We start from the raw sequence: 13,722 nt of genomic DNA, 5'->3' as shown, positions 1-13,722 counted from the left end.
TTCCTGCAAAAACACCCATTGGCCACCAGACAAATCAATTTGCTTTAATCTTGCAGGTTTTCCAGTTTACTGGACTGCTCTGACCCTGCAGCAATACAGCATTTGCTATTTTATTCACTCTGAAGTTTTGTTTCTTTTACAGGAGACTGACTGTCTCTTCCCCAGCTATCCTCTCCCACTACCCGAAACAGCACAACTTTATGCTCCCACACCAACACAGCAATAGAGGTATTTTACTCCCATTGAATATTGGTCCAGAGTACAAAGGAACAAACCCTCCTCTACTCAAAGCACAGAATAATACTTGGAAAAGGAAAACAAAAAAAACCCCAACAACAACAACAACAAAAACCCTTCAAAAACCCCCAAAACCCACAAAAAAAAAACAACTCCAAACACACAAAACAAAATAAAACAAAACCCACCCCAAATCATACCACAAAAAAAAAAAAAAAAAAAAAAAAAGAAAAGCAAAAAAGAAAAACAAGCCTGGCAACTTTTTCCCTGGAAGCGTCTGATGAATGTCTATTTTCTTTGAACTCAAGCTCTCTTCCTGCTTTGCCTTAGAGACTGGTCTATGCTCTTCAGATTCCTAACATGCAACTTCTCATTACACAGCAGAAATCTTACTAAGTGCATTATTGGTGAAGTTGAGTCAAACAACTTAGAATGGCAACTTTTTTTTTTTTTAATATAGGAATAGAAAATCATTACATCCTCCTGCAAGTTTCAGCAGTCAAAGCAAATACAAAGGAGGACTAAGTGTTTGCGGAAGGATGGCACTGAAGTTAGTAGCATGACAAGCTGTTGAGACTGGAACTGGTAAGTGTGCAATATAAGAAATAGGAAAAGGAAATATTTAGAATCAAGAGATGCCAAAACTGCAATCAGCAAATGGAAGTCTAAAACTGATGAGCAAATCTGGATGCTTTTTTTATTCTTTATTTTTATTGTTTAAGCTGTGCCATATAACCGCCTTGTTACGAGAAACAATCAATAACAGCTCCTCCTAACCCCCTCACTGCAGTGCCGTGTACCCACCTCCAGCCACATCCCTTGCAGCATGAACCCAGTTAGAGACATGTTCTATGCTGCTGAGCAAAAAAGGTGCTGTCCTGCCTCTGGGTGGTCAGTCCCTGCAGATATGAACTCCCAGGCCAAACTGAATGCTTAAAGCCGATGGGAATTTGTGATACTGAATACGTGACACAGATTAGAATTTTAGGCTTTTTGGGTAAATGGAAATACAGCTACCAAGACTGTCTCAAAAACTGCAAGGACTAGAAGTGCCCCCAGAGACAGTCATGTACATGAGAACAAACTTAGAGAACAAAGATGCAAGACAGCCTGTGAAGGTGAACCTCCCTAGATCTACAGTGGCACAGTGCGGTAGTCCAGAGGCACAGTGTGAGAGAAAGGGTCAGAAGGATAAGCATACATAGGCAATAAGCTGCAGGTGGCTGGTAGGGACAGCAGGTAGATAGTATTGCCAAACTTACATACACATCAGCAAAAGCCACCGAAAGCAACACATCATTTGCTGCCAGTAAAGCAGAAAGAGAACAGGTGAACATACAAGAAATGAAGCAGCCAGGACACAGATACCTGTCCAAAGAACTCAAAGCAGTGGGAGGTGTTGATGGCATAAAGCATTTTTGTTTAAGGATAAAGAAAGCAAAAGAATTGCTTCATAAATTATTCTCTGTTCTGGAGGAAGAGTGAACAGACTTGAAGGACAGGTGATGTCTCTGAAATATGCAAATAGAGCTGAGCTGGTCCAAGCAATTACCTTTCCATTGCCTGGAACTTCAGACTCAAAGGAATGACTCACAAGAAAGAACAAGAAACAAAAGAATGTGCTAAAAGGTAGAAAATGACAAAGGAAGACTGCATCAAGAAGAGATTGGAGACAAGCTTGGGAAAGTATAGTCCTGACCTCCTACTAACACCTGTACTAGGGAGAATGAACAAAATAACCTATGACACAAAACCCAATAAGACCAAGCCAACACAGGAAGACCTAACTGCAAAGCATCCACAAAGGCAAATGTGATTATCAGTTCTAGACTGCTGGGTTCAAAATAAGTAGAGCAAGAAGATTCCGGTAGCTTCATGACTGTAAAGACAACAGACCTCACCTCAATATCCCTTAGGTTATCTGCTATTTTAAATATTTCCTAGCAAACAACATTAAAAAAAAAAGGGGGGGGGGGTATGATAATTTCTTTCCCGGTTTTAGACAAAGCCCTGAAAGAAAAGATTAGGCATGACTATCAGAGACCCTGCTAGCAGCAAGGGTAGAGAAGTAAAACAGACTGGAAACAGCCATGGAAATAAGCCAACATACATGCCTCTACTGTCAGAAGCAGTATACCAGCTTCACAGAGCATCGAACACCTGTGCCTTTGGCCTCTACACATTCAGTTGTCTCTTAAGAAAATGTAGGTACTCTAGACTCCATACAGGAGTAGGAAGCAGGAGGTCAGATTTTGGCTGTTACTGGTGCTCCATTGCCTCTGAACACAAATTCAGGGTGCATCAGAACACTTTTACTTTGGGTTTTTTCCATCCAAAACAAGCAAAGATTACTAAATTATAGCAGTCACAGTCTGACGCTGAAAATGTACTAATACAGAAACTGCAAGGTCAATATGAAAGAATGAATCAATGAAGAATCAAGAAAAAGGAATGAGGAAGTAGATCTATTTGGACTGCGTAAGAAATACTGCATTTAGTTCCATTTTATTTATTAAGAAAAATACTGACAGCCTGAAAGCTGTGGAACAGCAGCATACTTGCTGGGAAAAAAAATGAATCTATGAAAAAGATAAAGTGTTTCCAAGTTTTAATTTTTGCATATTTAGTACTAAAGGATCAAGACATTACAAACCTTTCTCAAACATATGAAACAGGAGAATGAGGAGGATTTAAGAGAACAACACAGGAACAACTTTAAGGGATGAGATGAACTGTTGAAGAGAAAATATGTAGATAATGTTGAGAAAACTTTACAATAGCAAAATTTATGCAGCTGCACAATGAGTAATTCAACACCTTTATACTGTAATTACTATTTAAGATCCATAATGCTCTGAAAGCTGAACTTTTCAAATTCGTACCAAACACTTAATATTGTTTTTAACCAAGTACTAGGAGTACTTCATTCATGATCTACTGAACATAAGGAAACTCAAAGGAACCCAGCAGATGAGTATGTAAAGGTGACAATGACAGTGATGAAGCACCTTATAATGTACCCACAGATCTTTTCTATAAATCTAATTTGAAATTTGAATACTAAAATAGCTATTTTATCTCCATCTCCTGACACATGCATCTCCATCATTTTAAAGAACAGAGCTCCCTCTCGTGGCTCCAGAAAGTGGATGGGGGAGGTGTGGTGGAGTACAGAGTAGAGAGGACTTCCGATAACATTTTTGTCATATCAGAGTGGATTTAAAAGGACAGTGTAGTAGCAAAGACAGGTGACTTAAATATACGTTTTAATGTTAATTTCTAAATTACATTCTCTGGTAACGTAACTTTATCTGCTAGGTCTTTCTGCACCTGAGCCCATTCCTTCCACGGCAGGCACTCAGATCTCTTCACAGGTTTCTAGCTCAGTCACAGCCAAGGCACAGGAAGACGAGGACAAGAAACATGGCACATGTGCAGCGGTGCAGGGACAGTAAATCAGGTAACACTCTACAGATTTTCTCCAGCTTTATAGCTCTGTGCACTGAGACCACACAGAGGAAAAAAAAAAAAATAACTGGCTTCAAAAAGCCAGGAAATACATGCATAGCTACATGTGCAAGCAGCACATCTATTGAAACACTGTAATGAAGCATCTGAAAAAAAAATTAAAAAATCGTATTTCTTTAAACCACTCAAACTCAGCTCTGCCATCTTCACAGAAACTGCCTTTCAAGCTCCAGCACTGCTCTCCTGCAAGCCCACACTTCTTGCACAAACTATGCAAAAAGAGAGGATGGAGCAACACAGGAATGAGGAAACACACTGGTGCAACAACACTACCCAGGACAGTTTAGCTTCTGCAGAGCCCTGGGGACAAGCTTATGCAAGGACAACAATGGGAAGAAACATGCTCCTAAGGATTCATTCTTCACCTTCAGGGAAGAGGGGAGGAGCAGCATGGCAAAGCATTCTGTTTGTTATACAGCTGTTGTTGGTTTTTTTTTTTTTTTTAACTAACAGATTATCTCCCTTTCTTAGCTGACAACTTTGTAACCTGAAGGTCACACCTGTGGCAGTATTTCTCTGAGGCAAGAAAGTGAACGGAGTACCTAAAGCTACGGAGTACCTAAAGCTAAGCTTGTTCCCATGCATGAGAAGCCCTTCTATGAACAGCAGCTCTTCCTATAAACATTCAGGAAAGTGTTGGTGTTTTGGTGGTGGGTTGTTTGGGGCTTTTTCCCACTATTTAATGAATGTTTCTGTGTTTCCCTTTACACTGCTGGACGCTTTCTTGGATTCTTTTTAAATTATTTCTGTATGAGAATTTCAGATTGGACAAGCATTTACGCAGCATACAGCCTGCTTCGCTAACTGCCCTGCACAGCATGTAAAACTATTTTCCCCAAGGGGAGAAAAAAGGGTTGCCTCTAAGTTACAGTACTTCTTTGCTGCAAAACCAGCATTAACACCATGAAACAAGAACTAGTAAAGAAAAAACAATTACCCTAAAGTCTCTGGAACAGCATCAGAAGACAACTGAGAATCAAATTCTTGATTCATTGGCTTGTGCTCACACAAGATTATGCTTCCAAAGCACAGGACCAAAAAAGAATCAATTTTCTATCATGAAAAAAAATTACCATGCCTTCAGCATTTTGCTATTAGTAAAATACCTCCACTCTATCTCCAATCAAAGGCAATACTTTCTCTAAAGAGCAATCCTCTTTAAAAATTGTATAAAATTCAGTCTATAAACAGTGGGATATCTTTAAATATTCAATCAAGTAACAAACCTGGTAGATGAAAGATTAATTAATATGACAGTAGAGTCTCCCTATAACACCCATATAGGACTTACAAATATGCTTGTTATGTTGAAGTACCTAATCATAATCAAATTTGGTAATTTGCTGCACTGAAACAAAAAGGAAACACTTTTAGAATTGATCATTCAGTTCATGTCACTTTCATGGAAATTACTTGGTATTGATCAACATTTAAATAGTAGTTGAACAGAGAAAAATGAGAAAAGGATAAAAAGTACCTTTACATGCTAAATACAGCATGAACTAATAAAAGCAAAATTAATTAGCTCATTATACCAAAAACCAACCCTGTGCATGCGCTCGCTGTAATGAAGATAATTGTGAATGAATTATATGGTTCTTCATGTTTTGGTCATAACAAAAGAAGAGTTTTAAAAAATTAATTTAGACTTTAATCTGTTCAAAATGAAGCTTGCCACGCAGCAATTAAAATCTTTGTGAAGCTGGACCACTGTTAGCTTTACAAAGGCGAATACTGGTTTATTCTCAGAACAGTATTTGTTTCCTACCTGTGGATTCCAACTGGGGTCCAGTTTTTTCACTGTAGCAACATACTCCTGCATAGCTTGATGAGGGCTGGTATCTCCGAGGGCTTTCCAAGCCTCCCTAAGACAGAGAGCAAAACATCAGCAAGCCACTCGTAGACAACACAATGTGTTTTTATACCAGTGGAACACAGTGAACAGACTAATCTAAATACTTCCAGAGAGTGCAAAGCCATCTTTCATTCAGTTTGAAAGGGCCAGCTTTTCTCCAAAGCCATGAATGGCCACTGTCAGTTACAGCACACCATTGTGAAAGGATCTTTCAAGACATCATGGTCCAGGCTGGAGCATAGGTTGTGTTCACAAAGTAAAGCTGTTTGTAATGCTGTAGCTATTTTCATAATTTTTTGTCATAAGCAGGTTAATTCTGGGTGAGCAAGGTGAACTCAGGAGCCTGGATTTCACATTTGCATCAGGCACAGCAGCAAACATTTCCCTATTAAAGAGACTCTGAGCTGACATCTTCTAGGTCCATAGTCTGTCAACAGATGAAATAGGACATAACAAAAAGTAGAGCCAGAAATTGCTAGGAATTACAATTATTTCCTCTTACCATTTCTGCTTTCCCTCAAAATCAAAGAAGCTTGGCTTGGGAGTGTTACAGGTTCCAAATTTCACCTAAAGAAAAGAAATTTCCTTCTGTTAGAACAAAGCAAACGGAAGGAGACTTGCACAAGGGAAGACTGAGTTCTGATGGTCCAGGGTAAATTCAGAGGAAAGGTTTTTGAGGGAAAGAAACTACACAACTCAACCCCATCTTACCCTCATTTTATCTCTCAGTTATTAGCACCTCTGCATTCCTGTGTTTTCTTTGTGTGATGCAAGGAAAGCAATTTTGTTATGCAGTTCATTTCTTTTGCATGCATTACCCAACAGGGACAACCAGCAAGTGATTTCCTTAATGTTATGTTTATTACCCAGCCAAATGTTTCATCCTCCACCAATATAAAGAAAAATTCTATTGATTAGAGTTTCTACAGAGATGATTCTTTATTAAGGCTGAAATTCATCCACTTTCGCACAAAGCTCAAGTAAACAGTCTTTGCTTAATTATTTTCAAAGTCCTCTGGAAGGCAAGGGGACAATCTCAGAGCACAGGAAAGCCAAGCAGCTTCTGAATTTGCTCTGAGGCACCTGGCTGCATAGGAAGCACTGCATGAGAGACGAGTCACGCTCAAGTGCCTGAGATAAATCAGTCTGTCAGAAGCAAGACAAAAATTAAGATGTGGGGGGAGAAATAAGAAATGCAAGAAAGCAAAGGAACAAGCCAGAACTGGCAGACAGATGTATGGGGGGGTGTGGTGGTGGTAGAATAATCTTACATCCAATGTAAAATGGACTCGGTACCAGTGAGATTCAGGCAGTTTTCTATAGGCTAATGTATTGATGGAAGAAATACAAAGCCCTTCCTCTAGCTGCCATATCTCCTCTGTAAGTTCACCCACAAAGGAGACTGACAGAAGCTACTCCTGCCCAGGGCTCCAAAGGCACAACCATGTTCCTGCAATGAGGCCAGCACTGAGAGTTGCCTCCATAACAGAGCAATTAGCAGGCTGAGAATTGGGTAACAGATATTTTTTTGAAGTCTGCTCAGGAGAATGTAAACGTGAACGTGCCTCTGTCCCTGCCTGGAAGAGCCAGGGAATATACAGGTCAGGACCCACCAGATCTGACTGTTATCAGAGTCCCTTTCTCACAAAAAAATAAAACCCCTTGGCACACAAGTGTAAAATGAATCTAACTGAACTTAAACTACCATTATCATAGGAAATTAATTTACACAAAACATGGTTTGTTTGGGGTTTTTTTTTATTATTGTGTTTTGCTGTGGGTGTTTGATTGGGGTTTTTTTGGTGTTTTTTTGTTTGTTTGGTTTTAAATTAAAATGCTATATACCCCACAGGGTTGACAGATGAGAGACTGTAGATGCCAGAGCAGAACCACAACTCCAAGTACAACAGCCCTTAGGAAGCAGTCATCATAGCCAGTCCCCATAACACAGTGCACAGCCCAGTGCAAAGAAAGCCCAGAATAGATGGGCTAGTATTCAAACAGACACCAGGGGGAAACACAGAAATGCTCTGGAAGTGGGCAAAGGCTGCTGGTTGAACATTTTGTTAACCAAGCAAAACTAAACTGCATTCATCAAATGTTTTATGAAATATGCTCAAGTGTTCAGGCAGGTGAAGTGCTTAAATCAACTAACAATTCTTCACCTTAACAAGGTGGGGATTTTATGCTGAGGGTAGAATCATTAATCAGGCTTTAAAGAGAGCATGCCCATGCTGAGAGATATTTATTAGTCACACTATGTTTTCATTTAAAATGTTAGAGGATATGAGTGACTGTAACTGAAATTAATTTTCTGTACATCTGACTGTCTCCCAGTGAGCAATTCATTCCAATTAGACCAGCTTAGCTGGCCTTTAATACAACATACCGCATTTCATGGAGAAATAGGAGAAAAGAGCTAGTAACAGTTAAGTCCTATAAATCAGTCACAATTCATGTAGCATAAATGTTTTCTCCCACGCTCAGAGGAGGATTGGACCACTTGTTTTAAAACACAAAACAAGCCTAGAAATAAAATACAAATTCATTATCTGTGTGGAAAATGCCTGCTTGGCAGTTTTTTAGTTCAATATCCAACCTGCAAAAAATTGGCCAACTTGGATAAGAAAAATTAAATCTGGTTTAATATTAATTTTCACCTGCCATCATCAAAATATGACAGCAGTTTCTTCTCTTTAGATTTGGCATTCAAAGGCTGTTCTAGCACCACGGAAGACTGTTAGTAACATTAATAGTAATACAAATCAAGAAACAGTAGTTAAATGTCATCCATCAAGAGGGGAAAAATATGCACTTGTGCCCTGTTTGCTATTTTAAGATATAATAAAAAGGCTTGCAGTGGTTTTGTTGGAAGGAAGAATATAAAGGTTTTGGCTTCCCTCCTTTTTGCTGCAAGACTCCATAATGCATCAGAAACCAACCAGTAATCTAGCATTAGAGGAGACCTGAGTCCAACAGCTGAGAAAGGGGAGTTTTAGCTAAATATGCCAACGCTGACAAATACTGGTAGTGAAATTCTGTGAAGGACTTTGTCCTCCTGTTACTTCCCTGGAGGGCCTCATAACCTGAGGGCCTCAATCTGTTTTTCTGCACAACCAGCAAAAAAACAAGAGCCCATATTAGTATTTCAAGTCAACAGTTTCTCATTCAGTGTCCACAAATAATTACTGATGGTCTCCAGGGGCCTGACTGGTTACTTGATGCTTAACTCTCTTCATTTACAGTTCATCAGATGCATTAAAAAAAGATGACAGCCAGAACACATTAAATATTTTCCTAGTATTGCTTCTGCATGCAGAGTCACATTAGACTCATGAATTGTACAAAGATGACCCAGGCAGGTCCAAATGGGAAACGTCTGCAGACATCTCCATTTGTGACCAAAATGGAAATTTAGAAACCTCAGACAAAGCCTTCACCTGAAGGTTGCAACATTCAGAAGAGTGCTTGGATAGACACATGCTCAGAGGTGCATTAGCACTGCATACCATACAACTTCAGCTGCTGGTCCAGACTGTGAGAAACCTTGAGACCCCTCACAGAAATCCTTACACATTACTCCAAAACTGATCTCCTCCCTCACCCCTGGTGGTGCTGGGAAAATGGTCCTTTGCTGATTTTTCAACTAATGAATTTATACAGCACAGAGTACCAGCCAAATATTCTTACCTGATTATGTATCTTATAAGGTGAACTTGCAACCATGAACAGTAAGACTAAGCTAACTACACAGCCCAAGTAAGCTCAATTTCTTTGGCAAGACAGGAAGTCCTGACTGTTCCTGCCCAAAGCTCTGCTCCTTTAACCTGCCCCAACCTGTGGGAAAGCCCTGTACTCAACTGATTAAAAGTGGGGCATAAGGAAGAACAAGCAAACATCAACCACAGAAGGCAAGGGGTCCCAGGCCTGATGACCAAGGCGCTTTATGTCCCAGAGACATAACTACTGAGTCAACTCCATCACTGTTCCAAGCAAGAGGAAGCTGCAGGGAGAAACTCCCATGTTCAGGGCAGACATCATGCAAAAATGGGATTACATTCTTGAGGCACTAAGACAGTGTAAGTCCCACTTTGGCAGCATCACTGAGTTTCCAGCTTGCCTGCACCTCTCAGCATTTACATATGCACTGGTACATCCTCATCCCAGCAGGGCAGTTTTGTCAGTCTGATCATTTCCGGCAAGTTCTGGATTCCCTTCCCTCTCTGAATGACTACAGTTCCTGAACCTTAGTTTATTTGAGTCCTCAACACACCAAGCAAGCGCTATCTTCATTTCATCATTACAGACTCAAGGCACAGAAAAGTGATTTACCCAAAGCCATAGAGAAAGTAGGGGGAAAGAAAGAAAATCAGCCCTAGTCCAGAGCTCTACCGACTAGTCTGTTCTTCCTGTTCTGGGGCAGAGTCATAAACTCAGCAACATCTTCTAAAAACCTCACCGGAGATGACAACTAAGCAATTCCCTTATTTTCAAGTCTCTGACACATAAACAAAATCAGAGAGAAAAGTAATAACATCCTGAAATGGCCTCCAATAAAAGGTAATAAAATTCCAGGAAAATGCCTATGTACACAAACAGTTTGAAATAAATAACATACAGATTTTAACAGAGAGCTCAGCTGTTACTGTCACCTCTTTTATGATGGTGCTGTATCTTAAATCAAAGCCCTCAGTGACATAAAGCACTAAATGGAGGAAAGACAAGGGTGCCAAATCAAGGACAGTGGACAGATCTGAGTCAGCACCTTTTGTGCACTAGCAATACTACTGTCCACCCGGGTAATATATTAGCAGCCCATTATGCATACTGATATGGGCTGCTATAATTAAATAGAGGAAACTTGCATTAAGCACCCTCATTTTGATTTAAAGCACAAACTACTGCAAACCTCAAAGTTAGCAGAGCATAATCCTGTAGTAGCTGTGCTAGCAAACTTCTCCCATCTCCACTGCCAGCACTATCCTTCTAGGTACTCTGTAACAGGGATGGCACATTTTTGGATCTCACCAGGCAGCCAAAGGCATGGAAAATCAGGAGCCAAGCACAGCCTGAAATCAGGGAGCACAAAGGCACTTGCTGTTGCATCCTGTTTGACCAGGGACAAGAGGGACAGAGCAGGACAGAAGTGCACTGTTCTACTCAGCTGAAGGCAACTGGAGATCTGTGCTGACAGTGTTAATTACCAGCTTTTTTTCTGACTTGTACCAAACTGTTGTGAAATAGCTTCCAATTTAAGTAATTTTTAACATTAAACACATTATTGGTCTTACATTGCTAACACCAGGAAACCCTCTAGAGTCTGTTGAGAATCACAGGGCTGACGCGCAAGCAATGCTTTCGCATTTCCACTCAGGACAGTTATTGAGCATTTGCAACAGAGCGAAAAATAAGAGGTTATTTGTAAGAAATCTTCTGAGAACGTGGACAAAAATTACAGAAGTGAAAAACACTTTATTTTCATCTCATCCTAGGCATGATCTTGTTATTCTTAAAAGTTCTTCTAGTATTTTTTTCTGCTCTCCTTTTTCTTAAAAGGGAAAGAGAAACCTGAAGGTATGTTCAAGCTCTAGAAATATCTGAAAAGAAAATCTCATGACCAGTCTACAATTAATGGTCCACAAACCACAGCCTAGAAGCCACCAGCTTAGAGGATAACTAAATTTTGCATTAAAAAATTAATGCACTTACAAGTAGCAGTAGTAGGACAAATGTATTCCATATGGGAGGAGAATCACAGGGAAAATACACACACCAAACTCTATTAATCCAAATAGGTGGGATTCAGTTTTCAAGTCAAGGCAGCATCTCTTGCAAGACATGAGTTTTATTTTTACTTTTACTCTTCCACATGTAACAGTTCCTCCAGGTTAGATGATTATAAACGTCCTTTGTATCTTATTTGGTGCTTGTTTGTTTTACCTAACTTCTCCCTCAGGAGCAGAAAAAAGTTACACTGTAATCCCACAGGATGCATCCTACAGCTTGCTCAATTCATAGGGATTGAATGGGAAAAGAAACACTAGAACTAGAACCAAGCAGTTCAGTTTCCTAGGCCACTCCAAAACCCTCCACAGACAGATCTGCACAGGCACCTCCTTCATGAGGTCACATCATAACCCTAAAGATTTAACGCTCAGACCTGGGTCATTACAGCAGATCCCAAATGCCTCTAGAGGGGAGGTGAGCACCAGTGCTAGCCATGCACTATAAACCATTTGATCACCATTCTCTAACCTGTGGCATATGCTTCATCACCCAACACACAGAGAGCCTGGCAAACACAGGCGAGGCAGCTACTCCACAAAGACTCAGTGGACACTCAGACAAGCCATCAACCCACCGGCGACCTATCCCAGCCAACAACAAAAGCCAATCCCCCACACCAACACCCAACTTCAGTCTACCACGCAGTCCAGTGGAGCCAAGCCGATGTCTCCACAGCAAGCAATGCAGCGTTAGGGCTGATCACACCGAGCAAGGGGGAGAGCTGAAGAACAACTAGCGTGATGAATTTAGCGGGGCGCTGCCCCCCCAGACCTCACCTACCTTCACTACAGGCAAGCCCAGCGGCACCAAAGTCGGTGCCGGACGGGGAGCTCCCCGTAGTCCTGGTTCCCGCACCTCCAGCACAACTTTTTCCCACTTCCCACCGCTACATTTTGCTCGGCAGCCACGCAGGCCCTCGGCAGGTGGCCCCGGGAGAGCTCCAGGCCCTCGGGTACCCAGGCACCGGGCCGGCCCCCGCCCTGCTCCTTCGCTCAGGCCCCACGGCCCGCTCGCCGCCAGGCACGGCCCGCGAGGTGCCCGAGCTCAGGCGGGGGCCGGGCCGCCCCGCTCCCGCCTCACCTGCTTGAAGCGGGCGTACAGGTAGAGCAGCTGCTCCTTGCTGGCGGTGGGCAGCAGCGCCGGCAGCCGCTCTGCCGCCTGCTCGAAGAGCGCGGGCAAATCGCGGTCTGGCGGCGCCGTCCCTGCCTCCTCGGATCCCGAGCTCGCCTCAACGCCGCTCCCGGCCGCCGCCGCCGCCAGCGGGGGCGACGCCATGGCGGCCCGCCGCCCGCCCAGGTCCGCCCGCCTCGCCGGTCCCCCTCACGCCTCGGTACGAGCGGCCGTGTGGCCCGCGGGAAACGCGCATCGCGCCTGAGGGTTCCGGGGCGATCGTGGGCCCGAGAGCAGCTTGCGGTGGAGTAGGAGACACGTCTGCTAAACCGGGCTTTATAACCCATCACCCGCAGAGCTGCCGATGGCGATTAAACAGAAACACCTGAGGACGGGGCTGCCCGTACCCTCAAACTTCTCTAACCCTTATAACATGAGCCCTCCACCCCGAACACTCCGCTGCCCCAAACCCCACCGGCGCTTGGCTGGGACCTGCGCCCCTCGGGGTCCCGTGCCGCGGTCAGCAGTCCCTCGGCGGCAGGGCCGGGGGGGACCTGCCGCGTCCCCGCTGCCGCTGGAGGGCACTCGCAGGCCACCGCCGCAGCTCCGCTTCGGTCCCGGCGCAGGGCAGGTCCCGGCTCTCGCTGGCGGCCTGGGCTGTTAGGCGGGTGCGGGATGGCAGCCAACATCGTCCTGGGAGGTGGGTGCAGAGTGCCACCCCGAGAGCCCCGGCCAAGCGCCAGCCCAAAGGCGGGTTATATTTAGCCCGGTATCTACTTGGTGTGGAAAGTTCCCCCCTCCCTGGCACAGCTGTCGAGTCCATCTCTCTCCTCCACGCCCCGGCCTCCGCAAATGGCAGCCCTGAGTGCCCCAGGGAAACCTGGGCTACCCCAGCAGCGTCCCGACCCGCTCCTCCTCCGGCCACCAGCCGCCTCGGCCGGGACCGCCGCTCCCCCAGCCAGCTGTGTCTTGTGGGGGGCTGCCCCACTGCGTGACCCCGTATTAAGGGGGGCACACTGAGGTGAGGAGGGGTGAGCAGTGCACCGTGACTTTAGAGGTCCTGTCTCACCCTAAAGCACAGGGTGTTGGGTTCACTCTCCTTCCCCCAGCCACGAGGATGAGGATGAAGACACATCTTGTACATCACAAGGTCCATCTGCATAGCTCCTTGCAGTCTCCTCGCCACGTTGCAGGCACTCTAGACT

The 13,722-nt window shown here is 43.7% G+C and overlaps 1 protein-coding gene across 3 annotated transcripts in view; it reads right to left on the bottom strand.

Annotated features, from left to right (window-relative positions):
- Positions 1-12,722, bottom strand: part of ACBD6 (acyl-CoA binding domain containing 6) — an 89,519-nt gene extending 76,797 nt beyond the window's left edge. For all 3 annotated transcript variants that reach the window (XM_065674046.1, XM_065674048.1, XM_065674047.1), the window contains exons 1-3: positions 12,488-12,722; positions 6,123-6,187; positions 5,534-5,630 (exon numbers count right to left, since the gene is read on the bottom strand). In XM_065674046.1, the coding sequence (XP_065530118.1) occupies positions 5,534-5,630; positions 6,123-6,187; positions 12,488-12,682 (357 nt within the window). In that variant the 5' untranslated portion in view covers positions 12,683-12,722. The remainder of the gene's footprint in view (positions 1-5,533; positions 5,631-6,122; positions 6,188-12,487) is intronic.
- Positions 12,723-13,722: the final 1,000 nt, after the last annotated feature.

This window comes from Lathamus discolor, chromosome 3, assembly GCF_037157495.1.
Source record: "Lathamus discolor isolate bLatDis1 chromosome 3, bLatDis1.hap1, whole genome shotgun sequence".
Taxonomy (NCBI): Eukaryota; Metazoa; Chordata; class Aves; order Psittaciformes; family Psittacidae; genus Lathamus; species Lathamus discolor.
The sequence above is the reverse complement of the archived record's forward strand: the minus strand, read 5'-3'. Positions and strand labels throughout refer to the sequence as shown.